This window comes from Chenopodium album, chromosome 21 (assembly GCF_948465745.1).
Source record: "Chenopodium album chromosome 21, dcCheAlbu1.1, whole genome shotgun sequence".
Lineage (NCBI taxonomy): Eukaryota > Viridiplantae > Streptophyta > Magnoliopsida > Caryophyllales > Amaranthaceae > Chenopodium > Chenopodium album.
Window position 1 is genome coordinate 5422827 of NC_137854.1, and position 27007 is coordinate 5449833.

The 27007-nt window shown below is 36.9% G+C and overlaps 4 protein-coding genes and 1 pseudogene across 4 annotated transcripts; 1 reads left to right on the forward strand and 4 right to left on the reverse strand.

The window, feature by feature from the left end:
- Window positions 1–114: 114 nt before the first annotated feature.
- LOC145602460 (uncharacterized) lies at window positions 115–2104 on the reverse strand (annotated as a pseudogene).
- A 909-nt stretch (window positions 2105–3013) lies between these two features.
- Window positions 3014–9479, reverse strand: LOC145602549 (pentatricopeptide repeat-containing protein At1g30610, chloroplastic-like). The gene is made up of 11 exons (XM_081658741.1): window positions 9282–9479; window positions 9031–9107; window positions 7321–8654; window positions 6446–6637; window positions 5721–5802; window positions 5401–5589; window positions 5047–5160; window positions 4602–4692; window positions 4370–4527; window positions 3637–4059; window positions 3014–3541 (listed from the first exon to the last, which is right to left on the reverse strand). Exons 1-11 carry the CDS (start codon window positions 9322–9324, stop codon window positions 3188–3190), a joined length of 3057 nt encoding a protein of 1018 aa, XP_081514867.1. The 5' UTR covers window positions 9325–9479; the 3' UTR covers window positions 3014–3187.
- An 824-nt stretch (window positions 9480–10303) lies between these two features.
- LOC145602004 (RCC1 domain-containing protein RUG3, mitochondrial-like) lies at window positions 10304–14934 on the forward strand. The gene is made up of 6 exons (XM_081658113.1): window positions 10304–10912; window positions 11825–11964; window positions 12392–12586; window positions 13357–13485; window positions 13573–13728; window positions 14316–14934. The coding sequence occupies exons 1-6, from the start codon at window positions 10371–10373 to the stop codon at window positions 14513–14515; spliced, it is 1362 nt and encodes a 453-aa protein (XP_081514239.1). The 5' UTR covers window positions 10304–10370; the 3' UTR covers window positions 14516–14934.
- Window positions 14935–15906: 972 nt separating this feature from the next.
- On the reverse strand, window positions 15907–22163 carry LOC145600927 (succinate--CoA ligase [ADP-forming] subunit beta, mitochondrial-like). Its single transcript, XM_081656798.1, has 12 exons — window positions 21971–22163; window positions 21323–21433; window positions 20551–20662; window positions 19901–19965; window positions 19107–19184; window positions 18882–18956; window positions 18649–18801; window positions 18431–18565; window positions 17446–17610; window positions 17138–17260; window positions 16236–16307; window positions 15907–16123 (listed from the first exon to the last, which is right to left on the reverse strand). Exons 1-12 carry the CDS (start codon window positions 22076–22078, stop codon window positions 16046–16048), a joined length of 1275 nt encoding a protein of 424 aa, XP_081512924.1. The 5' UTR covers window positions 22079–22163; the 3' UTR covers window positions 15907–16045.
- Window positions 22164–24901: 2738 nt separating this feature from the next.
- Window positions 24902–26499, reverse strand: LOC145603114 (uncharacterized). Its single transcript, XM_081659246.1, has one exon. The coding sequence runs from the start codon at window positions 26482–26484 to the stop codon at window positions 25045–25047; it is 1440 nt and encodes a 479-aa protein (XP_081515372.1). The 5' UTR covers window positions 26485–26499; the 3' UTR covers window positions 24902–25044.
- Window positions 26500–27007: the final 508 nt, after the last annotated feature.

The following is a 27007-nucleotide window of genomic DNA, read 5'->3' on the forward strand; positions in this document are numbered from 1 at the left end:
CACTTGAGTCATTTTTGTTTTTGGTAGGCATTCATGATATAAAATTCAATTTTCTTTCATGTCTGAATGACTTGATGCTTCAAGCCTTCAAATACTCAAAAATAACTTTGTTGCTTAAAATTTCTTCATGTAATCCCATTCAATATATATCACAATCTGATGCTAACAAAATACAATCCATCTAATATATATACATAATGAAACAAAAGTTGCCGCTGCCCGTTCGGTTATACCATTGAACAGCACAAAATGTACCTACCAAGTACAACCTAGCCAGTAAAAGATCAATGACCAGAACAACTATGAGATGGGTTTAACAAAAGACTTATGGCTTCATAAGTTCAATGGCCTTGACAGCTTCTCAGGTGTCTGAAGGTGGCCAATCAAGAAACTTCTTACCAAGGAGCGAAGGTGGTAGAAAACTCTGTGGTGCTGTAGGATTCTCAGGGGTATAAATATATCCTTTTCCATACCCAAGGTCTCCCATTAACTTCGTTGGTGCATTCCTGAGATGCAAGGGCACCCCTTCGTTCCCCCCAACCGATTCCTTCACCACCCTCATCGCCTCATTCAACGCCTTGTAAGTAGCCACAGACTTTGGGGCCAAAGCTAAATAAGCAACACATTGTGAAAGATTCAACCTGCACTCAGGCATCCCAATAATATGACAAGCCTGATGACAAGCCACAGCCTGCAAGAGAGCATTAGGGTCAGCCAATCCAACATCTTCACTCGCAAACACAACCAACCTCCTAGCAATGTAGAGTGGTTGTTCTCCTCCTTCCAACATCCTAGCAAGCCAATATATAGCTGCATTTGCATCACTCCCTCTCATAGACTTAATCAACGCGCTAATCAAATTATAATGCTCCTCCCCTGCCTTATCATAAGCAAGATGTTTACACTGCATAACTTCCTTCACATCCTCCACATTAACAACCACCACATCATCCAAATCACAACTTCCACTCTCACTTCCTTCTGAATATTGACATTTCCTCGGAACACGGCCTAAAGCCGTGGTAGCACAAACTTCAAGTGCATTCAAAGCAACCCTAGCATCCCCATCACACTGTGAACCCAAAAGCTCAATCGCCTCGTGTTCAACCTCAACCTTCCTCCCAACACTCAATGACAACCCCTTTTCCAAGTCATCAACTGCCCTTTTCAACAACTTCTCAATATCACAACACTGCAATTGATTAAGAGTAAGTACCCTACACCTAGACAACAAAGGAGTAACCAAATGAAAAGAAGGATTCTCAGTAGTAGCCCCAATAAACACAATACTACCATCCTCAATCACAGGCAAAAAAGAATCCTGCTGAGACTTATTAAACCTATGAACTTCATCAACAAAAAGAACAGTCCTTTTTCCACCACCAATTTTATCCCTCAACCTCCTAGCAGCCTCAACAGCCTCCCTAACATCCTTAACACCCGAAGACACCGCCGAAAGCGAAACAAACTTATAAGAGCAAGAACATGAGTTAACAAGAGCCTTAGCAATGGAGGTCTTCCCAGTACCAGGAGGACCCCATAACACAATAGAGGGCAAACGATTACACTTAACAGCCGAACTAAGAAACGAAATGGGTCCTAGAATATGGTCTTGGCCAACAATTTCATCAACGAATCGTGGGCGCATTCGCTCCGACAAGGGTTCGGAAGATTTTGGGTCAATTGGGGTTGAAGAAGAAGGGGTAACAGAGAGTTTGGGGCGTTTTTGAGAGGGAGAAATTTGTGGGGTTTCTGGGGTTTGATTAATGGGGTGTTTGGAGGAGTTTGAAAGGAAGAATTTGTTCAATTTTAGCTGGGATTGTTGCTGCGGTTGCGAAATCGATTGCGGCGGCGAAGAAGTGAGGGTTTTGACGCGAGATTGAGGATGAGAGAGCAGCCATTCGGTGGCTTTAATGGTGGAATCGCCGCCAGTTGCGGCGAGAGCTTGGGCGGCGAGTTCTTCGGAAAAACCCATGTTAAGGAGATTTTCCATCCTATTGTCTGCCATTGTTAGTTTGTTACTGAGCTTTTCTCTCTTCTTCTTTGTTGTGATTGTGGATTTTGGGGGTTTATTGGGGTATTCTGCGCGCCAAATTTTTTGGCCTTTTTTTTTTTTTTTTTTTTGGTTCAATTTGTACAACAGTACAAGTATGGAATTTATAATTTGAAATTTGATTCTAAAAGTATTGGGTGTTTCACTAATTTATACATGAAATCTTGGGTTGAACTCCATTAGATTGGCTGATTGGTGTGGTGCGTGTAAGGCTGTAAGCTACTTTTTGCCCCTTGGCTCTTGCAAACTTCTTGTAGGATGCCATTAATTTGTTCTTGTGCTAAAGAGCTTTAATGTTGTTGTGCTAAAGAGCTAACAACTCGAGTCAACAAGTCGAGTTGAGATTGATGTCGGATTTTTTTTTTAATGGTAAGGAAGACCTTGATTAAACTTTAACCCTCGTGGATTTTATAGTTCAATATTGGCGGGCTAGGCACTTGAGAGTAGAAAAGGGGGGGGGGGGTGGAGTAAGGGAATCTCGATCCTCAAGTACCTTCATTTGGTAGAATTCAAAGGTTAAACCTATATGATAGAGGTTTAGCTTAACAATTGAGCCAACACTTTGTTGGTAATTTGATATCGGATTGTGCTCAAGATTTATGGTAGTTTGTGTACATCAAGATATATGGTAGTTTGTGTAAATCTAAATACTGCGTAAGTTGAATCGAGTCGACTTCAAGTTATTCAGACTTTGGATCTGGTATGGACATATGGTAATGAGCAAAAAAAAAAAGTTATATCGAAGAAACTTATCAATTAATTCATTGTCAATCAAACATTATAGGTGCAAATGAGTTTTACACTTGGAAAATGTAAATACATGTTTGGATGTTTCTTATGCACTTAAAAAGTTGTGAACAAAAAAATTGAAGATGCTCCCCAGTAGTACAATTATATTTTTGAATAGTGGGTAGATTAGTTAAATACAAGTAGGAGTAAAAATATGAATACATGAGTACATGACTAACAAGCTTGAAGTTTTTCATATCTACAAAATTTATTCTCCCATTATAGTTTATACAAAATTTGAGCATGTTAAATAACTACAAATAAAATCAATACTAGTGATTAACTAAAATTTCTAACATCTCATCCTCTAAAATAAGGGAAATCCTAACATTGAAATTTGTTCCTTCATGTTGGACTAGCTACTAAGCTGTCATCCCTAACATATTCCATACAAGAGTCCAGCAGATTCTGGAAAATGAGGTTTGGTGTCTCGCTCTTGGCGAGAATGTTGTTCACCTCAGATATCAAGTGCTCAAGAGCTTCTTTCTTGAAACAATGTGCATTTTCCTCAAATAACTTTAACCATGACTCCTTTGAGAATGACTGCTGATGACTGGAAGGATGGCAAGCAACGCTTGAAACTGCTTCGACTAGATTGTCATTCTCCATTTTTAATCTAAACCTTTCTTTAATGAGCTTTGGTGGCGGGATATGATCAGTTTGCACCAAGTGCCTCCATGTTGCTTCAACTGTTTCAATCTAGGGAATACACAATTTGTGAATTAAATTAGAAAGTCAAGTATGGATTTTTAGAAGAATTTATTGAGAAAGAGAGATGTGGGCTACAGGTATACCTTTCCAGCAGCAGAAGCTTTTAGGACCATCCAAAGATGCCGCTTGGTATTGAAAGGATGTCTATGCAGCAGCATCTGCTGATATGCATACTCGAAATCATCCCATCTTTCCTCCCGGATACAAGCTTCTAGCATCGTATTAAATGTACTGACATCAGGAACAACCCCGCTCTTGAGTTTTCTGCTTTCTTGTCCACTTTGTATCATCTTTTGAAAGATCTCTTTAGCCTCATCAAACATCCTATATCCAAGATATGCTTTAAGCATAATGTTACAAGTCGCAGTATTTGGGGAACAATACTTTTGCATATAGTTGAAGATGTATGTCGCATCATGAATATTTCCGCTGGATAAACAGGCTTGGATTAAACCAGTAAAAGTCACCACCAGAGGTTTACTAGCAACTTTACATATCTTGTCGACCTGTGATGTGTCACAAAACATGCATGATTATTTTGCTATCAGGGAGTCAATATAGCATAGGATGGTAGACACTCTAGACAGTGTCTAACATGTCCATGTAGCACAAACTTGCATTTTTTTTTTTTTTTTTTTTTTGGGGCTATCAGGGACTTAATATATCATAGGAGTCTATATATGTATATTCCTAAATTAGTACCATTATGGGAATATGTTTTAGTACTTAAAAAAATTCAACCTCTTAATGCAGAATGGAGTATAGTAGAAATGAATATGGGATGAAATATATGATGTAATGTAAACTATTACATACTTGCATCAGTGCTTCTTCACACCTTCCCACACTACAGAGACAACGGGCAAGGTCATAATAAAGACTGGCTGGACCTACTCGTCCCTGATATTCCATGTCTTGAACAACTGCAATAGCCTCATCTGGTTTACCTTCTTTCCAAAGAGTATTAACAAGAACTGCAAAGTGGTAACTAAATAAGTCATTAGGTAAACATCCAAGAAATAATATCCTAAATTAGTATCGGCTATACCTTTATATGTTAAAGCACTAGGGACAGTAAATCGCTGCACTTCCTTAAAATACTCATAGACCATGTCGTACTTTCCACATGCTAACATAACCTGGTTCAAGGTTACAGTAATCAGCTATGTTATCAATCTTAAGACATCAAAATATTGCAGGAATATCTATGTGCTCAACAAATACAAATGGGAGCACATGCGATAACAACCAAAAGAGAAGATCCCAAATAATGCGACTCCTTGTCATGTTTGACATGGATAATCAGTTACATATTAAATAATAAAAAAATAAAAACAAAAGACCTAATGACTCCACCATAACAACCAAAAGAGAAGGTCCCAAGCCATATGCTATTGAAACAACTATACTAGCCAAAAAAGAACTGAACTTACAGAATATTTGCACAATAGTATAGATGTTTTCATAAGGTGAATGAGGCAAAGATATTGTACCTCCATAGCAAGTCCATACGTTGTGCTTGTTGGTTGTTGACCAGTTTCTTCCAATTTCTGCAAAACCCATTTTGCTCCCTCCCATTCTTTGCTCTTAACACAACCGTTCAAAACCTGGTATTAAATTCAAACCAAAGCTATTTAAGCTAACTTCATCTCCTTTTCATATCACGCTGTCATCAAAACTTCTTTCTTTGCCACACACCCTCTTTTATTAATAAATTACAAATCATCATTAATCTTCTTGTTTCAACATTTCAACATATATATCCTAGATGCCAATTTTGACAAGGATGGCCCACTACAAGTACAACAATAGAAACAAATAATTTAACTCTTAGCTAGTGTACTTACAGCATGGTAAATAACAATGTCGGGCTCAAGCCGTGGATCCCAGTCATCATTATCTTCAATCTTGAAGTTCTTTGGCATAGATCTCATGCTGTCAATTACTTCAAAAAGTTCCTTCATATGACCAACTTGCCCAAGAGTAACAGCAATTGAGCGATAAGTTACAATGTCAGGATAAGTAGTCTTGTGTCGCTGCAGTGGCATACGAGCGTCAGTCAATATTTATACTGAAGAAATTAACAATTTAAACTACAATTAAACACCACAAATTTTGGGTGGAGGGACGGGTACACTGGGGAGCTTAATCAATCAAAAACAAATACCTGCATCGTGCAAAACAGATTTAGTGCTTCCACAGGTCGTCTTGCTTTCCCAAGCACACCAAGTGCAGCTGTGTAGACATATCTAAAATTAAAAGCATGATTTAACAGAATTAAATTTCGATGTCAGATATATGTTGTGTATATGACAAATCTGACATTAGGCACAATTTAATATGCAAACTAATGCAGAATGGACATGCTTTAATAAAGAGACACCAAGGCCCAAAGAAAACATATGTTTGATGCCGATGTCAACAAGTCATCTTGTAAAGAAGCTAGAGAAGGGAAGTAACAGAAACAATAACCAAACAAGACAAGGAAAACTAATAGATGCTTTACCACTGTTAATTTTCTCTCACAAAGAATGAGAACATTTAGAACAGTTTTTTCAATTTCATTTTTTATGACACCCTCCTCGCCTCTATGGCTATCAAGTATCAACTATAATCGGATTGCAGCATATTCAAAGAAGCTTTTCCATCATATATTCTAAAAGAAAGAGGAGACTAAAGGCCCTTTCTCATGATCATATTCAAGAGAGAAGCTTAAATCGAAAATAATTCATGATGGGCCTAAGGGCCGAAATGTAAATAGCTTTCCTAGACATTTTTGGAAAAAAAGGGGTAAAACAGGGATTTTTATTACAATTTCCAAAATCTTTCTCATCATTGGCATCTTGCTTAACCGTTACTCCTTAAATAACAGAGACTTGATAAGAAACAAACCTGATATTATTGGAATTGTAGCGCTCTTGCATTTGAAGCCAATCAATTAATTGCAGCACCCTTCGCCAATTTCCATATTTACCCAATATCTGAATAACCTTAAACATAGAATGATCAGAATATCTAATTCTAGCACTTCTCATCGTCTTAGCAAACATCCACTCTGGCATGTCCGTATCAGCATCATTTAAACTGGTAGCAAAACAAAATATGTCATCAACTATTTCTAGATAAAGCACATATAGAGGTAATAACATAAGCAAAAAACACAACACGACCCACTACTCACTAAAACTAACTACATAGAGCATTGGGCCAATCATGCCAGAAGCCAACCACAAAGATACCTCAAAAAACTTGCTTTTGGTTTATTCTCTATTAGTTGGAAAGATATGCTGACTACTAAGGGGCATGAAATTTGAAGTTCAATGCAGTATATGATTTCCCAGACTTTCCTTTTTATTTTCCTTTCACTCCCCATGCTCTCCGAGTCTCTCTTCTTTGGATGGGGAACAAGAGAGTGCCCACATATTCGCATAATTGGAGGAACCCCTAGATATAATTACCAGAGACATCCCCCCCCCCCCCCCCTCACCCACCCACCCCCTTCAGCCCACCCTAGAGATCATATATCTACTAATATATCTTCACATCACATGCAAAGGTCCAGGGTTTGGTTGGGGAAAGGAGCATGTAGTTTTATAGATTTGTACAACTTTGACAACAAGCGATGTAAAGTATTCCCCAAGTTTAGGAAGGGCTAAATCAAAATAGCATTAGTTTGAGATCATTCAAGCACATAGACTAGCACAAAAAAACTAGCATATGCATACAAGAATATTTATATGCCAGTGTGCTGAAGTACAAATACCAACCATTTAGCAAGATTCTCTATCCTTTCATCCATTATCATCTTTGAAACTCGCGGCCCATCCAGGTCACCATTAAGCAACTCAGACTGTTGGAAGATAAAACTTTCCATCCCCACATCATCATCAGCACTCATCTCGTTCACTGGCATGCTCTTCTCTTTAATGAACTTGGTCCTTGTAGAAGCAGTGGTGTCCACATCAAGTTTCTTGCTTAAACCAGTTTTTGATCCTACATAGCTCAACTCTTTCTGTGGTCCTCCACTGCTTCTTGCTTGAACCCTTTTACCCACCTCTTTCTTTTCAGCAACTCCTTCAAACCTTTCAAAGAATCTACCTCCTTCCTTAGGATCCGACCTATTAATCCACTTTTTTAGAACAGTCTCACCCTGTTTCTGATGCTGGGGAACATCTTTACTGAATGCAAGATTGCTTCTTGCTTGAACCTTACCACCCACCTCTTTCTTTTTAGCAACTCCTTCAAAACTTTCAGAGCATTTATCTCCTTCCTTAGAATCCGACCTTTTAAGCCATGTTTTTTGAAAAGTCTCACCCCGTTTCTGAAGCTGTGGAACATCTTTACTGAATGCAACGTGACTTCTTGCTTGAATCTTACCACCCACCTCTTTCGTTTTAGCAACTCCTTCAAAACTTTCAGAGCGTTTGACTCCTTCCTTAGAATCCGATCTTTTAAGCCATGTTTTTTGAAAAGTCTCACCCTGTTTCTGAAGCTGGGGAACATCTTTACTGAATGCATCATTTCTTCTTGCTTGAACCCTACCACCCACCTCTTTCTTTTCAGCAACTCCTTCAAACCTTTCAGATGATTTATCTCCTTCCTTAGAATCCGGCCTTTTAAGCCACGTTTTTTGAACAGTCTCACCCTTTTTTCGATGCTGTGGAATATCTTTACTGAATGCAACATTGCTTCTTGCTTGAACCCTACCACCTACCTTTTTCTTAACAGCAACTCCTTTAAACCTTTCAGAGCGTTTATCTCCTTCCTTAGAATCCGGCTTTCTAAGCCACGTTTCTTGAACAGTCTCACCCCGTTTCCGATGCTGTGGAACATCTTTACTGAATGCAACATCAGTATGCTTCTTTCCAGGGCCACTCCCTCCCTTAACTTTCTTCTTCTCTCTATCAGTTCTAATAGAGTCCATCGCATTCAAATACTTGTCAAATGAAGACTTATATTTAGTGTCATCTTTCACAATATTGTCTCTCTCTATCTGTGAAGCTGAGAGAGCATTATTAACATAACTACGTCGTCTCGACACTAAAACCAATTTTTGCTCATTCTTTCTTCTCACATTAGAAACAACTCCAAAAGCAGGTGTCTGAAATTTACAAATGACAAAATAAACATAAACAAACTGTACTAAGGCCAATCACGAAATCCAATTGACATGAAAAATGCAACACTAACGATTACACACACAAAATTGCTCAAATAACATAAATTTAGATATTACTCCTTAGTAATCTTTACTCTAAAATCAAACTATTTTCCATATTATACCCATATTTTCGACAATCAACATCTCAATTGCTCAGTACACAAATCATTCATGCAATTGGTACTGCGAAGTTTTAATTTTAACAGGTAATTGTATACTAAAAATATACTCATAGTTTAAAATTATACTGTCAATAAAATGAAATTTAAAACATCAAATAATCCCCAAAAAAAAGGCAATAATACTGAATAAATACCTGAAGCATGAACCCCATAGGCAATGAAACGCAACCCATTGAATTTACTGCCATTGTAGCCGCTTCTCTAAGCTCACCTGAAAGCATTACCCCAAAAAATAAAAATTAACACAAAATACAATAAACCCACCAAAATTAATTTAAATTGGCAACATCCCTCTTCGGAATTGTGAAAGTTAGAATGTAATTTGAACAACAGAGAATTATACATGTAATAAAAATTGGAACTTGAACTAGTTGAAAGGTCTTACCTAAATTAAGCAAGAAGATAGAATTTTGGTGAAGGATGTACATGACACACTCAAATACTCAATTCATACCAGAAAAGGGAAGCTTAAAGGCATGATAGATACTCCGCAGTAGAAAGTTAAAATTCATAATCCCAGAGAAGTGAGAAGGATAGATGTTGAGGAAGGAGAAAGAAGATAGTTTGCCAAAAACACCCTTTGATAAAATGACAGGATTTTAAAAACTAAATAAATATATTTTTGTATATGCCATCTAAAACGAGCGACGCGACGGGGGTAACAAAATATAGCAGCACGGCGGTTTTATTATTATTATTATTATTTTTTGATTGTTCCCACCCAATTCACTTGTTTGGCTAATCCGTGTTTGAGACTCAATTCTAAATGGTTAGGTTTCAATTCGTTACCAATTGTTGTTGTTGGGATTGGTAAATTTCCTACTTCGATTTTGTGTCTATTTATTGAACGTTATTCTTATTAGTTCTAAACTACTAATCAAGTTATTTCTTTTGTAATTTTTGAGGTTTTGATTCCACCCACAAAGACTCAAATGGTTACTAATGAGGATATAATCCTCAACCTTAAGTCGGAAGATTATTTCCTGTACCATTAGGTTAACACTTGATCTGATAATCAGCACACTATTAGTGCTAGTTGAAGTTTATCAACACACATTAAATTTAAAATTGTAATTGAATGTATCTAAGAATCTGTATATTCATTATTAAGCATAAAGAGTTGCACTTTCTTAAGACAAGTGCAATCCATTTTCTTCTCCCCTGATAACAGGTTGATAAAAAAAAGCATAATAATCCCTATAAACGGCAATTTAATTCTTTTCATTTTCTGCTAATTTAAAACATAATGATTTGTATGAACGCAGTCGGTGTTAAAAGCACACTCAATCCGACCTGAAAAATATTCAATTCAAATTTCGATCAGGTGAATATCAATATATCATAATTTAACGTGACTCAACTCTGTAAATTCATCCACCCGACCTCACCATCCGAATGGACACATCTGATCAAACCCCTTCTAAAACCCATTACTCAGTGTACTCACTAGTCACTGCACCAAAACCCAAATCAAATGACAATCTCTAACACAATCTATCGCCGCATCACCAATGCTCGAACCTTCTTCACCTTCAAATCCTCCACCACTTCAAAACCCACCACCACCCCAACCACCACCAAGAAACCCCCTCTTCTCTACAAACCCACCAACCCCTCAAACGACACCGTTTCCCTGCAACTCCTCTCATGGGGTCGAGGTTCATCAGGTCAACTCGGCATTGGAACCGAGCAAACTCGCATTTACCCAACCCCAGTTGCTTCCCTCCTTGTCCCTCCTTCGTTTCGTCTCTCTCCATCTCCTGGGTCTCTCTCTCCTCCTTCGCCTGAGAAATCGACATTGGAGGTCGGAATTTCATGTGGGTTGTTTCATTCTGCGGTGTTGATTGATGGGCAGTTCTGGGTTTGGGGTAAAGGTGATGGTGGTAGATTAGGGTTAGGTCATGAAGATTCTGTGTTTGTTCCTACTTTGAATCATCATTTGAGTGGTGTTAAGGGTTTGGCTCTTGGTGGGCTTCACTCTGTTGCTCTTACTTCTCTTGGACAAATCTTTACTTGGTCAGCTTTCTTTCTTTCATTTTGTTTGGATTGTTGTTTGTTTTGTGGGTGTTTTCTTCTCTGAAAGTTCTTCCTGTTTGGATGGGACTGTCCTTGAATTGTTGTTGTTAGAGAATTGAGAGTAATTGGAATTGTTGTTGTTACTTATATCATGATTAGCTAATTAGTGAAGTTTGTGTTCGAGTTTTTTTAATGGTTTATAGTGTTGATTAGTTTGATGAAATCCTATGTGTGAGTGGACAATAGATAATCTTAAAATTTATTAGTATTAGTGTAGGATTATGGGGTGAAGATTAGAACTCATAATATTGGATGTTTGTGTGATGGTTACCAGGGAAATGTTTGGTTAGTCCCGAATTTAAGAAATTATATGTTTTTAGCTCTATTACAAAATTTTATAAAGGTGATGGTGGTAGAGAATTGAGAGTAATTGGAATTGTTGTTGTTACTTCTATCATGATTATCTAATTAGTGAAGTTTGTGTTGAATTTATATAATGGTTTATTAAGTTGATTAGCTTGGTAAAATTCTATATGTGAGAGTGGACAAAAGATAACTGCATAAAGTATTAGTATTAGTGTAGATTATGGGGTGAAGATTATAAGTCATAATGTTGGATGTTTGTGTGATGGTTACCAGGGAAATGTTCGGTTGATCCCCAGATTAACATGCAAAGTAAATTAAGATGCTGCGATTGTACATAACTACATACAACCGGATTTATATTTCTAACGAAAGGAGAATTTTAATTATATCAACTACAGTATATATTTTTAGCTCTATTACAAAATTTTCACTTGATTTGCAAAAAGGCCAAAATCATCACTAGACAAAGAGAGTGTGTTTCATAGATTATTTGGTTTCGATTCTACAAAGCTTGATGGTTTTACCTTTGAATAATGAAGTTTGCAGGGGCTATGGCGGTTTTGGTGCTCTTGGTCATTCCGTTTTCACAAGGGAATTGATTCCTAGGCTAGTTGAAGGTCCTTGGACAGAAAAAATTAAACATATATCGACTAGTGGAACGCATACTGCTGCTGTCTCTGAATCAGGTGTGTTGATTGCTTGCAGAAAATTTCCCTTGTGTTGCCCTATTGGGGCTATGCTGTATTTTCTCCTTTTCTCTGTATGTGTTCTGTCTTCTCTTTATTTATTTATTTTATTATCTTTTTTTGTGGAGTGTTATATGAGGTTGTATTTTGCATCCCTTGTCCTGAAGATCTTATTTAAGCTATTTTCAATAGATTCTCCTTTCTCGATTTGATAACTTTAACTTGACACGTGACCCATTGGATCTTTCAAGGTTTGCCACTTGTACGTAAAAATAGTGATGCACTTTATGTGTCTATCTTGATAATTCTCTTTAGATAGTGAATAATCTGAATTTGCTTTTCTTTGCTTCTAGCTGCAAAGAGGGCATGATTGTGAATTGTGATTTAGTTTTTATGTGCTCTCCTCAATGTTCATTCTTCATTACAGGTGATATATACACTTGGGGTCGAGAAGAAGGAGATGGTAGATTAGGTCGCGGTCCTGGACGTGGCCCTGACCAAACAGGTGGGCTTAGTGTCCCAGGCAAAGTAAAAGGAATGACGGTTCCTGCTGCTGCTGTGGCGTGTGGGGGTTTTTTCACAATGGCGCTGACTGATGAAGGGAAACTTTGGTCCTGGGGAGGTAAATTCTTTTTTCTCATCTATATGACTTTAGGCTATTGTTTTTACATATTCTGTTATATAGAGTTGTATGACTTCTGATGAAAGTTACATGACATAATCTTGGACTCAGATTACTCTTCATAGTGCATCCTGAATCTTGCTTTATTATGATCTAGCTTTAATAATTCACTCCACATCCACAAATTTTTTCTATTGATAGGTCTTCTATTATAGATTCCCCATGAAAGTCAAAGCATTGTCCATTCTTGATTTTATTCTCTGCTCGCTTACCATTGGGTTTGCTACAATGGGCATAGATTGTTAATTGGTTAAGGGTACTTTCATATGTTCGCTTTGGTGTTCTACTGTTTTGCCTGTTCTTGAAGTGTTCAACTTCACATTGTTGTCCTGTTCCTTCAACTGGTTCGTAATATGTTCTCCTTATTGGGTTTCTAATTTGAGGTATTCAGTAGATTTACGTGCTTTTTCCATGAAAATTAGTCTACAATCTCTACATAGTTGAATATTAAATTTCTCTTTTTATATAAAAAGGGAAACAGTATAAATATAAATTTGGATCTGTGACAATTGTATCCTCTTTTTGGGCAAAATAAAAAGGAAGAAACCTGAATAATTTTTAATAATTCTAGCTGTCGCAAAGTACTGAATGCTCACTGTTTGTACTTAATGATATAAATAATGTACAATCCTATTGTGCTCAGAACTTATGATCCTGCTGCCACTATAGCGTCGTATCATCAGATTACATCTTTTTGTTTTATCTGGCAGCCAATTCCAACTACGAGCTTGGAACGGGTGATAAAGTGGGTGGTTGGCAACCAAAACTTAATTCTAGCCTTGAAGACATGCGTATAGTCCAAATAGCTTGTGGTGGATATCATTCTCTTGCTCTGACTGGTTAGTTCCAGAATCTTACGCTGCTATACTTCCGCTTTAATTTTTCTTGCTTTATAGTATCTAAATACATGTAGTATTTGATCCCAGAGGGTGGTAAGGTGCTTTCATGGGGACACGGTGGACACGGTCAGCTGGGTCATACTTCTATCCAAAATCAGAAGGTGCCTACAATGATCGAGGCTCTGGCTGACGAGTGTGTTACCTCAATTGCCTGTGGAGGCTCGGCTTCAGCAGCTGTAACAGGTTATAACTTGCATATGTTTTGTTTTTATGTTATCAGGGGCCAGGGAGTCAGGGACTAAGGGAGATGAAGTGAGGGGTTGCAACTTGCAAATAGTGGTCCTGAGCCACATACTTTATACAATTAATTTTGTTGTGCTTATACTGCTTAAGATGGTTGCATTTTTCCTTGGCTCCTTCCTGACAAGCGTTTCAAATTAACTCAAATAAGCCTCAAACAAAGCCCCCTGTTTTTACTCAGTATTGGAGAGGTGGAACACCTCATTCTACTGATACTCGCTTTTGTCTGGAAATAATAATAAAATTTAACACTTTGGGAAGTTAGGTTGAAGTTCTTTAAAAATTTGTGATCTTTGATAGGGAGATCCTGAAAATGGCCCAATCAGGAGTTTTGGATCAGCGAGTCAGTGTGACTTTTATATGTACTTGGTGGGTATAATTTTTAGTTTTTCAAGGAGAGGTGGGTGTGTATTTGGAGTCATCTGTTTGCTCTTTGTAACTTTTAATGTTCATGGAGGCCAGATAAAGACGCCATACACTTTCATGCTTTCTGCTTTGGTGATACTGAAACTGACGATTTTTTCAAACAGCGACAGGGAAGCTATTCATGTGGGGAAATTCAAAGGATTCTCAATTAGGGGTTCCTGGGTTACCAGAGATAAATCCTTCTCCTGTTGAAGTGAACTTTCTGATGGAAGATGATGGCTTAGGGCCCCACAATGTTCTTTCTGTTGCCGTTGGAGCATCACATGCCTTGTGCTTAGTTTCGAGATCAAGCTGCACAGAATGAATTACGAACTCTGGTAGATGTTTTTTGTTCAAGATGAATTGCAAAATAAGTAAGAAAATGCCTGTCCAGGTAATCCGTGTAGGGTCCTTGACATAATAAGGGAAATCGTTATTGCTTAGGATAATTGAATCATCAAAGGTTAGTGGTTTTAGATTCAAGGTTGATCATGCAATTTTGCACCCTACCCCCCCTCCCCTCTCTATTCTCCTTTTGTATCTAGTTTTTGGAGTTTTCCCCACAATGGGGTGGAAAGGATGAACAGCCAAGCCACAAAATTTTAAGGGCGTCTGTTGCTGTAATATGCACTTTTTTTTAAAAAAAAAAAAAAAAAAAAAAATCTGTGTAATGACAATACTCCATAAATCTGTAGAAATATTCCCTCAATCCGGGTTTTGTTGGTCTAAGTCGTCTGTGGACACTATTTTGCTACTCAACTATATGAAGTAATGCATATATACTTCATTTTTTCTTACTCGTATAATATTTTTGCTACCTCTTGGTATAAGCTAATATGTATAGGAGAAAGTCTCCAATAATTACTCTCATCACTAATTCACTATTGATACTTTTAGTCTTTATGCTGTATGATACATTGTACAAACATGACATCTTACAAATACCAAGTCTTTAGAAAAGTGCTGCCTGATTTTCTCAGCTCAACCAGGGGGAACAGGGAGATTGTGTGGTGGCCCATAAAATTTAAGGCAGCAAGTTTGGTTGGTGACTGGGCTGGTGGTTGTGCCGTTGTGCGGTGGAAGAAAGAGAGAGATTTGGACAAGAGGGCTTTTTCTGTGCTAAAATTAACTACTTAAACGGTTAGATTTGAGATGGTCCATGCCTTTCATGGCGGGTTCCAGATCCTCTAATGAAGAGGAATGGCCATGGTAAGATTTGGAACAGAATGGCTCGATGGTTCATGCCTCTGAATTTCATGGCTGGTTGTGCATGTAGAGAAAGTGGGCTGGTGGTTATGGTGGTGGTGGTGAAAGACAGGATGAGCGAGGGAAGTTGGGTTGGGACATTTTTGAGTAGTCAAATCCCCGTATAAGTTATGCACATCATTTGTTAAAAGAACGCCTATTTCTTTAGATCATTAAAATGTCAAATTGATTAAGATGTAATAGAGTCGATATGAGCACCTTGTCGGCAGTCAAATCCCTGTAATAGTATTGCACACCCCTGTTTCTTAGTATCAATAAAATCTCAATTTATTCAGATGTAATGGAGTCGAGAATCAAACTCATAACACCTGGTTGGTGGGGCAAACACCCCTTCGTTTCATCTTTACAATTCAGTTGATGCCTGGGGGGTACAAAAGGTTGGAAAAGATAGATATATGCCTGTTACTAACACAACCACGAGAAAAATTTCGTATCATTGTGAGATTGTCCTTGTCAAATTTATACTTCACCATTGCCAATGCCAATTTATATGCAAATTTTCTCCACCAAAATTGGAGCTGACATTCAAAAAAAGGTTTTTGGAAATCACGTAGAAACCAAGTCAGACTATGGAAATCAAGAAACACTCTCAACTGGAAGCTGCTTTCACAGCCTTTTCAGCTGCATCATCGAGGTCTTCAGCTGTTATGATGGTCATATTACTCTCCTGCAAATAAAAGTTCACTCATGATCACCAGAAAAGAATATAAATCCCAAGTGCTTCAATGTTTCAGAAAATAAAAACGAAAATATATCTAAAAATAGCAAGATCAATTTACCTTCAATATTCTCTTTCCCTGGTCAACATTTGTCCCTTCAAGCCGAACAACCAAAGGTACCTTCAACGAGACCTATACAGATATGAGGTGAAGTTAGCTTCAAAAGCAAGTTTTAAGATTAGCAACCTATTTGTACAGAAACAATACACTGAACAAGAAATTTTAGCATTTCTTAACCCTTCACCAAACATTACACATATAACAGCCCTAGTCCAATCCTTCACCAAACATTACACATATAACAGCCCTAGTCCATGATCACCAACACTAGTAAAGAACTAAAGATAGAAAATTTTGATGAAAATAAAAATGCATTTACAGAATAAAACAATGACATGCCCTACTAGGAAAAGCAAGGTCTTGTCAAGATTATCTTGTCCAGTTGCTCACTATATTAGTATATTTTGAGAGCTTCAAGAGAAGTTGCCTTACAAAAGACCATATATAGCCAACTCTTGTGTAACATTCTATAAGCATTGGGCAAAGGCAAGACAACAAAGACCGCCAGGAACAAATCCTACCACTGTACCTCAAACTGGTTCAGGATCTTGTAAAAGGCTACTACATAAACTAAAAAGGGTTCCAACTGTCAAAACTTGATGTCATGTTTATTAAAAACAAACCTATCTAAATCTATACACAAAGTCAACCATCTGCATCTCCTTCCATCCCAACGTAGTTCATTTTTACACCAACTACAAAATATTATTATATCGTCTACGTGGTGAGTTTCAACACCTCTCTAGCCCATCTAGTACTTGGGTATAGGGATCAGATCACAGCCACATAGGGGTATTATTAGTACATCAGGGTGGCAAAATTTGTTAAATCATAACAGCTGCCAAAAAGGTGTCAGATGTATCTAATATAAAAGCAAAAATGTTTTTTGTTTGCAATTTTACCTGTTTTGCAGCATTTACGATCCCACTGGCTATAACATCACACTTCATGATTCCTCCAAAAATGTTCACCATAATTGCCTTTACTCTCTCATCAGAAGTCAATATTTTAAATGCCTCAACCACCTGTTCCACACATCAGCAATTAATAACTAGCCAAAGAGTTCATGCAGTAACAATGACAGCCATCTAAACCAATTTATCCACCCTTCTCCAACAAAAATTAATGGTAGTATGGTACCCCAAGACCTAAGATTGAATCTCATCTATTTCACTGCCCTTTGTGGCTCTTTATATATCAAACCATTTACCTGATTTTCAGAAGCACTGCCACCGACATCTAAAAAGTTGGCAGGTGTTCCTCCATGCAACTTAATGATATCCATTGTGGCCATGGCCAACCCAGCTCCATTGACCATGCAACCAATCTCTCCATCCAGACCAATATAGTTCAAATCAGCTTTGGCAGCAGCAACCTGCCAATCAAGTGGAATTTATGTCATACTGTTAGAAGCCCCCCAAAAAATAGAAAAAATCAGCTAATCAGACTACATATGTGCAGAAACACTAACTGGCTTCCCATAGTAACGAAGATATAAGAGAAGTGTTAGTAGATGCATGGCAATAAACAGGACAACTGAACAACATAATGTAAAGACATATTTACTTTATAAAAAAAAAAAAAAATAAATAAATAAAAAAATCTGCCCATCCCACTCATAATCCAGAAACAGAATTGTGCCATTAGGATGGATAAGCACAATCTGCAATCAACCAAGACACACAATAAATATTGAAAGGTAGCAAACCAATGACCCTAAAAATACATGCTTCCCCCACAATCTATAGATCCAGTGCATAACTATAAGCTTGATGGATACATCTCATTCAAAAATGAGCATATTCCAATTCTTCTAAGGGCAGGTACAATAAGGGAAATGACAGAAAAATAACAAACTGCTGAAGCAGTTTAGTCTGTTCTCCCAAAGGCAGTAGCATTCCCATCAAGCTTATAGATCCACTGTATAGCTATTAAAAAAAAATAATAAATAAATAAAATAAAATAAAATAAAATTGGAAAGGTCTTGCTATACAAGTGCAGACTGGAATAAACATAAACAGAAGTACAAAGAGCCCAGGAATTACTCATAAGACAATACTATATATTAAGCAAAATAAAATTCCATGAGATAAAGTTAACTGTAGGGATTAATTTGAAACTTCCAACAGGCCATTTCATCAATGCAGCAGTAAACCATACTGAATAGATAATAGCTGATGATTCCTGAAACAAACCTCGCGAGGATCCTCCTGTGATGTGTCACGTAGAGCAAAAATCTCTTTCTGACGGAATGCAGCATTGTCATCAAAATTGAGTTTAGCATCAGCAGCAACCAATTGGTTGTCAGAAGTTTCTGCAAGAGGATTGATCTGTCCAAGGAAAAGGAATAAGCATGTATAGAATACAACTTAAGAATTACAAGCAGCTATATACAAAACATATTTGTGCATACCTCCAGCATGGTGCAATCACATTCACAGAAAAGCTTATATAAGTTCTTCACTTGTTCAATGGAAGCCTGCTTATCAGCTGACTTGAGAGCGAGACCATCAACAACCTTAGCAGCATCTTCATCGGTAATACCTTTGAAAACATCAATAGGTACCTTAACCAGAAAAATTACAAAATTATTACTAGTTTTGGCACAAGAATAGCCATTTATAAGAAAAACAATTGAATCAGCACCTTGATGATCATGTCAGGATACTTTTCAGCAAGGTCTTCAATGCTTGTTCCTCCTTTGCTGCAAGCAATTATAAGCTACAAATAGGGAATTCAAGGAAAAAAAAATCAAAAGGATCCCAGTTAAAATTATATAAGGAGTATAACACAAGTGCTTTAAGAGTTAAGACATTGTATGCAACAGTGTATAACTGTATATTTAAGGGAATGAAGAGTTCAGGAACATACAGGACCAAGAGTAGTACGATCAAGCGTGATGGCAAAGTACACTTCATTAGTCAGCGACATCTTTTCACACAAATAAAGCTGTTTATGCAGAAAGAGGTAAATTATGAGATCAAGTCATACAATTTACCAACTGTAGAGTAGAGAGCAGTAGGCTGTAGCAAAACTACTACATCAGAAATTTTGATAGCATGGATACAAAATAAACAGATAAATAAGTTCTTCGTAATACAGCTATTATTAGCACAAATGCAGAATAATCAACAGGAATGTTCATCAAAACACTCATAGTTCTTGAAATGTTGTCAGCTGATAATGTTATAGTACTTACAAAACATCCGTGCTAATGGACAAAAATTAGTTCATGACAGTGTCAAACTAAAAGAGTGAGATGGTTTCATTCAGGTGATGAAAGAAATGAAAAATTAGTTCATTATAGTAACAAACTATATGAAATGCTCGGCAAAGGACAAATTCAGAGACCGGACCATAAAGAAAATTAAGGCAAACATATAGGGACAGAGTTAGTGAATAAATGACAAAGTTATAACCGAACAAAATTGCGCATAGTCATAAAATGAAAATTAGAAGTAGAAGACAGAAAACATAGGTGAGGAAGGGGGCAGGAGCAGGAAAAGAGCATGAAAAATTTAAAGAATAAAATGTCCGTGTCTTTGAGAATCTGAGATAGTTTACTAAAAATGAAATTTCAACACCCATATTACTATATTAGCTTCTCATATATCCAAGAATTCCTCAAGCCTATTCTAGAGACCAAGATGTAGATAAAACTTTACCTTGTTAACAGGTTTTCCCTGAGGCCCACTTTGTTTGGTGACCAATATCTGACCAAGCATCTTTCCTGGAAATATTTAGAGCATATTTAAAATATCAACAATCAACAGAATCAATATTTGGAATTAAAGGCATAAGTAATTCCACAGATTTTCAAAAGATAAATTAAATGCCATATAGCCATCCAGGCATCCAACAAGTAAAACTGCAGATAATCTTGGTTCCCAAAGATAAGCAACAGGGATGTTACCTACTCCAGCCAAACTTAAGTAAATGAAAATCACACATTGAGCTCAAGTAGCTCCTTCAAATATATAAATAAAATGACTTCATGCTCCAGCCACAACAAATAATAGATGTTTTAATAACCTATAGGTAGGCTTAAATATATTATACATAAAAGTATTACACACTGGTCAATGCTATGAAATCATTCCAATCCCATAAACAAGGTATAGATGCAGTGTAGAATTCAACTGACATAAAGTTAACATAAGTAAATCACTTCTTCTGTGTGTACATAAAGAAACATATGAGATGAGATGCAAAAATGGCGATGTTCCAACAAACAACAAAATGCATACTAACAAGACAGAAGCACAAATAAGTAATTGGTCATGCAAATGAAATATAAGGGGGTAAGTGTGTGTACCAGCTATGTCTGCAGCTTGATCTGTCTTAACAATGTGAACTCCGCCTTTTAACCCATTTTTAAATGTCCCTAATCCACGTCCACCAGCAAGAATTTGACTTTTAACAACCACCTTCACCAGAATAAAGGAATTCCATTTTATTATAAAATAATTGATATCAGGGTCTCACAACCAAAACAACGTGAGGGATAAAAAAAATTAACATAGAAATCAATCAACTAACAAAGTAACAATTCAACATCCTAAAATACCTCAGCCTCCAATTTATGGCAAGGTTGCAAGGTACTACGTACATCACAAAAACAAGTAATTGTAATGTGCTACAAGATTTTCTAATATTTTACAAGTCCACCTTCACAACAACATGCACCTATCTATGTCATGAACTGGAGTGGGCTAAGGGATCAGGGAACGGTACGTAAGAAAAGGGGAAAGAAAGTGACCGCATAAAATATAAGTGGAGTTGTGGAGGCATATACAAAAAAATAGGGACAAATGGAATAATGAAACTATCCTTCACCCTGTCCACAGTAGAAGCCTATTGAGATATATTAAAGTAATGTTGATGTCGTTAAAAAGATGACACTAATCAAAGCGAAGATAAGAGGTAGTAAACTTCAGCCTTGCACAAAACATAAATAGATGGATCCCCAAGTAGCTTAATAGCAATCTAAACCCCCAAAACCAAAGTACTATTGCATAAACATATCTAACACAAAGCATACTGAAATCAACTCTCAACTAAAAGGCTATAAAAACCATAAAACTGACCTCATCCTGGCCTGCAAAAGATTCTTTGATGGCTTTTTGAACTTCGTCAACAGAAGATACGGCAACTCCTTTAGGAACATTGACACCATACTTGCTCATGAGCTCAGCACCCTGCATTCACAATCGCGCACGCACACAAACACACAAGGAAATAAATCATCATCATCATCATTGTTGTTCATAAATCGTTATCTAACCACATTCAGCACCAATAAAAGCACACGGTTCAACTAAATTAGGTTTTCCTAGCTTATTTCGCTCATTTTTTATGAAACTAACCACATTTTATTTTACTTCATCTGCATTACTCATCCAAATTAGGTATAGAAAAATCCTAAAAATTGCTAAAATATACACTTCGTATTACAATTACATACGCAGTAATAAACAGAAATAACATCCAAAAAAAAAAAACAAATCAACATCAGACATTGAAGTAAACAAGCTCAAAATTCAACATTCAAACCTGTATTTAACAACGCAATATTTATAATATCTTCAATTACATTTATACATCCAAAACAGGTATGAAAATTACAAAAACAAAATTAAAATCAACAAATCATCAACAAACAAATTACAACACTGATTAAAATCATTACAAATCCAAATAAAAGTTAGAAATGATAGACGAAGAAAGCGATTTACCTGATATTCGTGGATGTTGAGACGGCGGAGCTGCTGCTGTTGCTGCGGCCATTTTCCGGCGAAGGAGAGAGATTTAGAGAAAAGGTTTTTGAGCGATCCTCTAACCATATTTGATAGATCGACGGCGATCTCACGAAGAAAGGAGAGAGAAAGGTGAGAATAACAGGTGAAGTTCAAAGAAGAATGAAATGAAATGAAATATTTTGGGACCCTAGTTAAGTTTCCCTTACTTACTACGGACCTTTTACGAATTGGGTTTGATTTGATTAGTCCGAGCTTTGAAATTATATTTCTCGTTTTCTTTTGTTTGGTTTGTAATGACGGAAATAAGGTAGTTTTACCGTTGTAAGAATTTGATATATCTATCTTTAATTCTTTATAGCTAACGGTTTGTTGACAGTTAAAGCCTACCTATACAACTAACGGTAACCTACATAACTAACGGCTACTTTCACAGCTAACGAATACACCCTATGTCAATTTAAGTGTTATCTTTGTATAATGAAGTTAAGTCTAATATGTTTCTTGTATACATCTTTTATTAAAGTAATGCGGTGGTGGAACCATCTTTTGCTGTTGGTATTCATAAAAACAACTACTAATTTGCCTTTTTGCAACACGTGCAAGCTGGACTAAGACAAGTTTGATCAACGTAATTTTTAAAAGGTTGGATAAGGTCATGTTTGAATCAAAATGATCGGATTGTAAGCTAGATTAGGGAGTGGGTAATAAGGAGTGTTCTATATTCATTTTATCAAAACGGAATAATCTACATGAACTTAATTTTGTGAAAGATAGGTTAGAAAATTGCATAACTTCATTTAAATTTAAAATACAGATGTATATACGCTAAGAACCGTATGAATGTGCTGGTATTGGGACAATTGGGTAGCCCAAGTCAGGTCTTTGCTTGGTTCTGTTAGCTTCAGCGTGTAGTCGTGAATGTGCCATGAGCAGGTTGAAGAGAGCTCTAACGGACCTTGGAGGACCGAACCCACGTATGTCGCTTTGATGTGGATATGTGGCACGTTTATGCTACCTTTCACCTTTCACCTTGGCTTCTTTGCTTCATTGTTCCTTCTCCTTCAGTACCTTCACTACAATTCATTCTTTCTTTCTACAGCTCCAAGGGAATGAGGGATGTCTTAAAACTTCAACATACACTAAAAAGTAAAAATCTTACAGAATGTTGTTATCAATATAAAGGTAATAATGATCTAAGAAGTCAATTTCTCACAAAACCAAGGGTTAAGATAAGGACAGGACTAGGCAATTTGGTCCATGAACATGATTATTATATGGCATGATGCTGGGAGGCCCAAATTATTTGGACAAGGGCTAGTCCCCAATATGTTGGGCTTGTTGAACGATGTTTCATACACTCATACTCTGTTACTCTAAAGTTACCTCTTGACACTTCTATGTATCCAAAATTAGGGTTATAAACTCATAATTCATTTGCCCTTAATTATGTGCCATATGTTTTACCCTCTTTTCTTAAACTTTATTTGTTCCTTACCTTTGTATATTCCCAGATTCACGTCTATTTTTCTTAAAGTTGTAATAGGTTGAATAGCCTTGTTGCGTAATCGTTGTATAAAAACCATTGAGCATATAACAAACACTAATATATACTCCGTATATATACTTCTTATGTTGATTTTGAAGTGTATAAACAATTGGACACTACAAATTACAAAAATATTATATTTGTATAGATAAATTTTCATTCAAACTTTTAAAAAAATCGGGTGTACAATAATTATTGTACATCTATTATAAAGATAGATTAAAGTGATCAAAAGTTACCCCTGAAATAAATAAAAGTTACCCTAATATGCATAAATGTAACCCAATACAAATAAAAATTATTAGTAAAAAAAATCACATTTTAAATGACTAAAAATCAATTATTATTGATTGAATGTACTTAAATTACCATTATAAAACTTTTCTTGTTGTCTATTTATATAAAAATTGTATTATGTTTAAAGTTACCCAAAAAAACACAAAAAGTTACCCTAAAATTAGGTAAAAGTTACCCTTATACTGCTCGATGTACAGTAATATTAACGTAAACCGGGTGTATACAAAAGTTTTTGTTCATTTTTTGGCTCATACTCATATAATTGGATATGATAGCAACTAACCAAGAACCTAAATATAGAAAGTGAATTATGAAATTTGTGAAGTAAGTAAATCATTTTCTCTTCCACAAAATGAATTATTACTGTATATAAAATCTTTTTAAAAGTTGTTATATACGGAAAACTCGTACATAGCTACTAGAAAGAGGAACAATGACATATCGATATTATGGTGTAATAATTTGAAAGCGAGTGACCATTGACATATTGAGAAACTTCAATCATGTGATGCTCTTAAAACTCCACAACAATTTACCATATTTATCATAATGCTCAAGTGCACAATCAATCAATTCAATCATACATCAAAATAAAAATAATAAAACCCTAGGCTAGAAAAAGGCTGACAAAATTACCTTGCCAATTCAATCATACACCCCTTGACATTTTAATTTATAGCTTAATTAGATTCTTTCACGTGAATAATAATACAAATTAACCCATAGAAAAGTCATTTACTTTTGTATTACCTTACCTTTCTCGATATATGAAACTTGTTCCATTATATATGCTTTTACTTATGTACAATTATACCTTCATATTGTATTTTTGTAAAACCCTTACACTTAATATTCATGTAGCATAATAATTAAAATCTGACCATATTCAGTGATTTATGTATAAAATTTACTTTGTAAATTACTTTATGTTATAATATGCATCAAATGTGTGAATTCTTATCAAAATGTGGTCCGATTTTCATAATTTTTATGATTATCAACTAAGGTCATAGGTCCGTATAATCCAATCCTTTCACATATCCGTATAATCCAATCCTTTCACATACTAAACGTTAAACGTCATATACTCATATATAAATAATTAAAGATACAAATTGTCAATTAACCACACGTAACATAAAATATAACATGAACTTTATTCACCAAAACTTTGATCACTTTTTTTTTTTTTTAAAAAAAAAAAGAACTAATAAGCAGGACATTGGAATCCAGGAGGAGGAGTCTTGCCACAATCAACCAAAACTTGAAGAGCAATAGGAAGAATAATGTTAATATTCAAAAGCTTAGCCCTAATTGTGGTGCAAAGGCATACTGCAGCATCTAACCCAACCAGACCACCTAACACGGGACAACATGCATCCTTAGCACCACTTCCTATGCCAATGTGTATTAGTCCTCCTAGCACGTCAACACATGCATTCAACTTTAGGGAGTCTATGGAGCATGTTGGTTGTTTCGATGGCGGTGGTGGGCATGGGACTGGTGGTGGTGGTGGGCATGGTGTTTCCGGTGTTGGTACCGGGGTTGTTGGTGGACTTGGGGTTACACTTGGTGGTGTTGGTGTGTATGGTGGGGTTACTACTGGGGGTGTTGGTGTGTAAGGTGGGCTCACACTTGGGGGTGTTGGTGTGTAAGGTGGGCTCACACTTGGGGGTGTTGGTGTGTAAGGTGGGCTCACACTTGGTGGTTTGGGTGTGTATGGTGGGCTCACACTTGGGGGTGTTGGTGTGTAAGGTGGGCTCACACTTGGTGGTTTGGGTGTGTAAGGTGGGCTCACACTTGGTGGTTTGGGTGTGTAAGGTGGGCTCACACTTGGTGGTTTTGGAGTGTAAGGTGGGCTCAGACTTGGTGGTTTTGGAGTGTAAGGTGGGCTCACACTTGGTGGTTTGGGTGTGTATGGTGGGCTCACACTTGGCGGTTTTGGTGTGTAGGGTGGGCTATATGGTGGGCTCGGTTTTGGTGTGTATGGTGGGCTCACACTTGGTGGTTTAGGTGTGTATGGTGGGCTCACACTTGGTGGCTTAGGTGTGTAGGGTGGGCTTGGTTTTGGTGTGTATGGTGGGCTCACACTGGGGGGTTTAGGAGAGTAAGGTGGGCTGTATGGAGGGCTTACAATGGGTGGTTTCGGGTAATGCGGTGGGCTAACCGGAGGTTTAGGTGTGTAAGGTGGGGTCACAACAGGAGGTTTAGGGGTGTGAGGTGGTTTAGGAGTGTAAGGGGGAGACTTAGGAGGTGAACCTGTAGGAGGTTTAGGTGTGTAAGGTGGTTTGTAAGGATGATGAGGTGGTTTTGAGGAAGGCGGTTTAGGTGGCTTGTAGGGATGATGAGGTGGTTTATGGGGTGGTTGATGATGAGGAGGTTTGTGAGGGTAGCTCGGCGGCTTTCCGGAGGGAGAATGAGGTGGTTTATGGGGTTGATCATGATGAGGTGGTTTATGAGGGTAGCTCGGCGGCTTTCCGGAGGGCGAATGAGGCGGCTTCGAGTGTGGTGGATGCTCAGGGGGAGGACAATCTGACTTGGGTGGCTTAGGAGGTGGTTGATATGGGCAATAAGGGCATGCTAAAGTAGTGAAAAATGTACCAAAATTAAAAAGAAGGAAAAGGGTGAGTAATGAATATGCTCCCATATTGGAGAGCTTAAGAATGACCAATGAATGAAAAGAGTGAGAATAAGAGTGGCCTTCTTATAGGAAAATCCAACGTGAAATTGAGTCACAAGATGAATGAATGAGGGAGTGAGGTATAGCTGTAACTCTGTAAGTACAAAATTAAGTTTGTTACCAATTTGAAGAAATAATAATAGAAATTTAACGTTAGTTTACTCCCAACTTTCTATCTTTGCTTAAAATGATATGGTGTGTAATTGTGTAATGTACTTTGTAAGAATTTGTTTAGTTATCATTCTATCATTACTACACCTAAGAAAATAATATACTACGTAAGAAAGTTTTAAATAGGGGCTATTAAAAAAAAGTTAGTTGAAAGAGTTGCTTATATTTGAACTTCACTAATCTTATAAATAAAACTACACTTCATCATCTCACAATATTAGACTGGTTTGTATTTTGTAACTTTTGTACATTGAGTATTTCATAGTACTACTTTTGCAAACTTACTTCTTTTACAAATTTTTTTTGGTTGTATTAAATG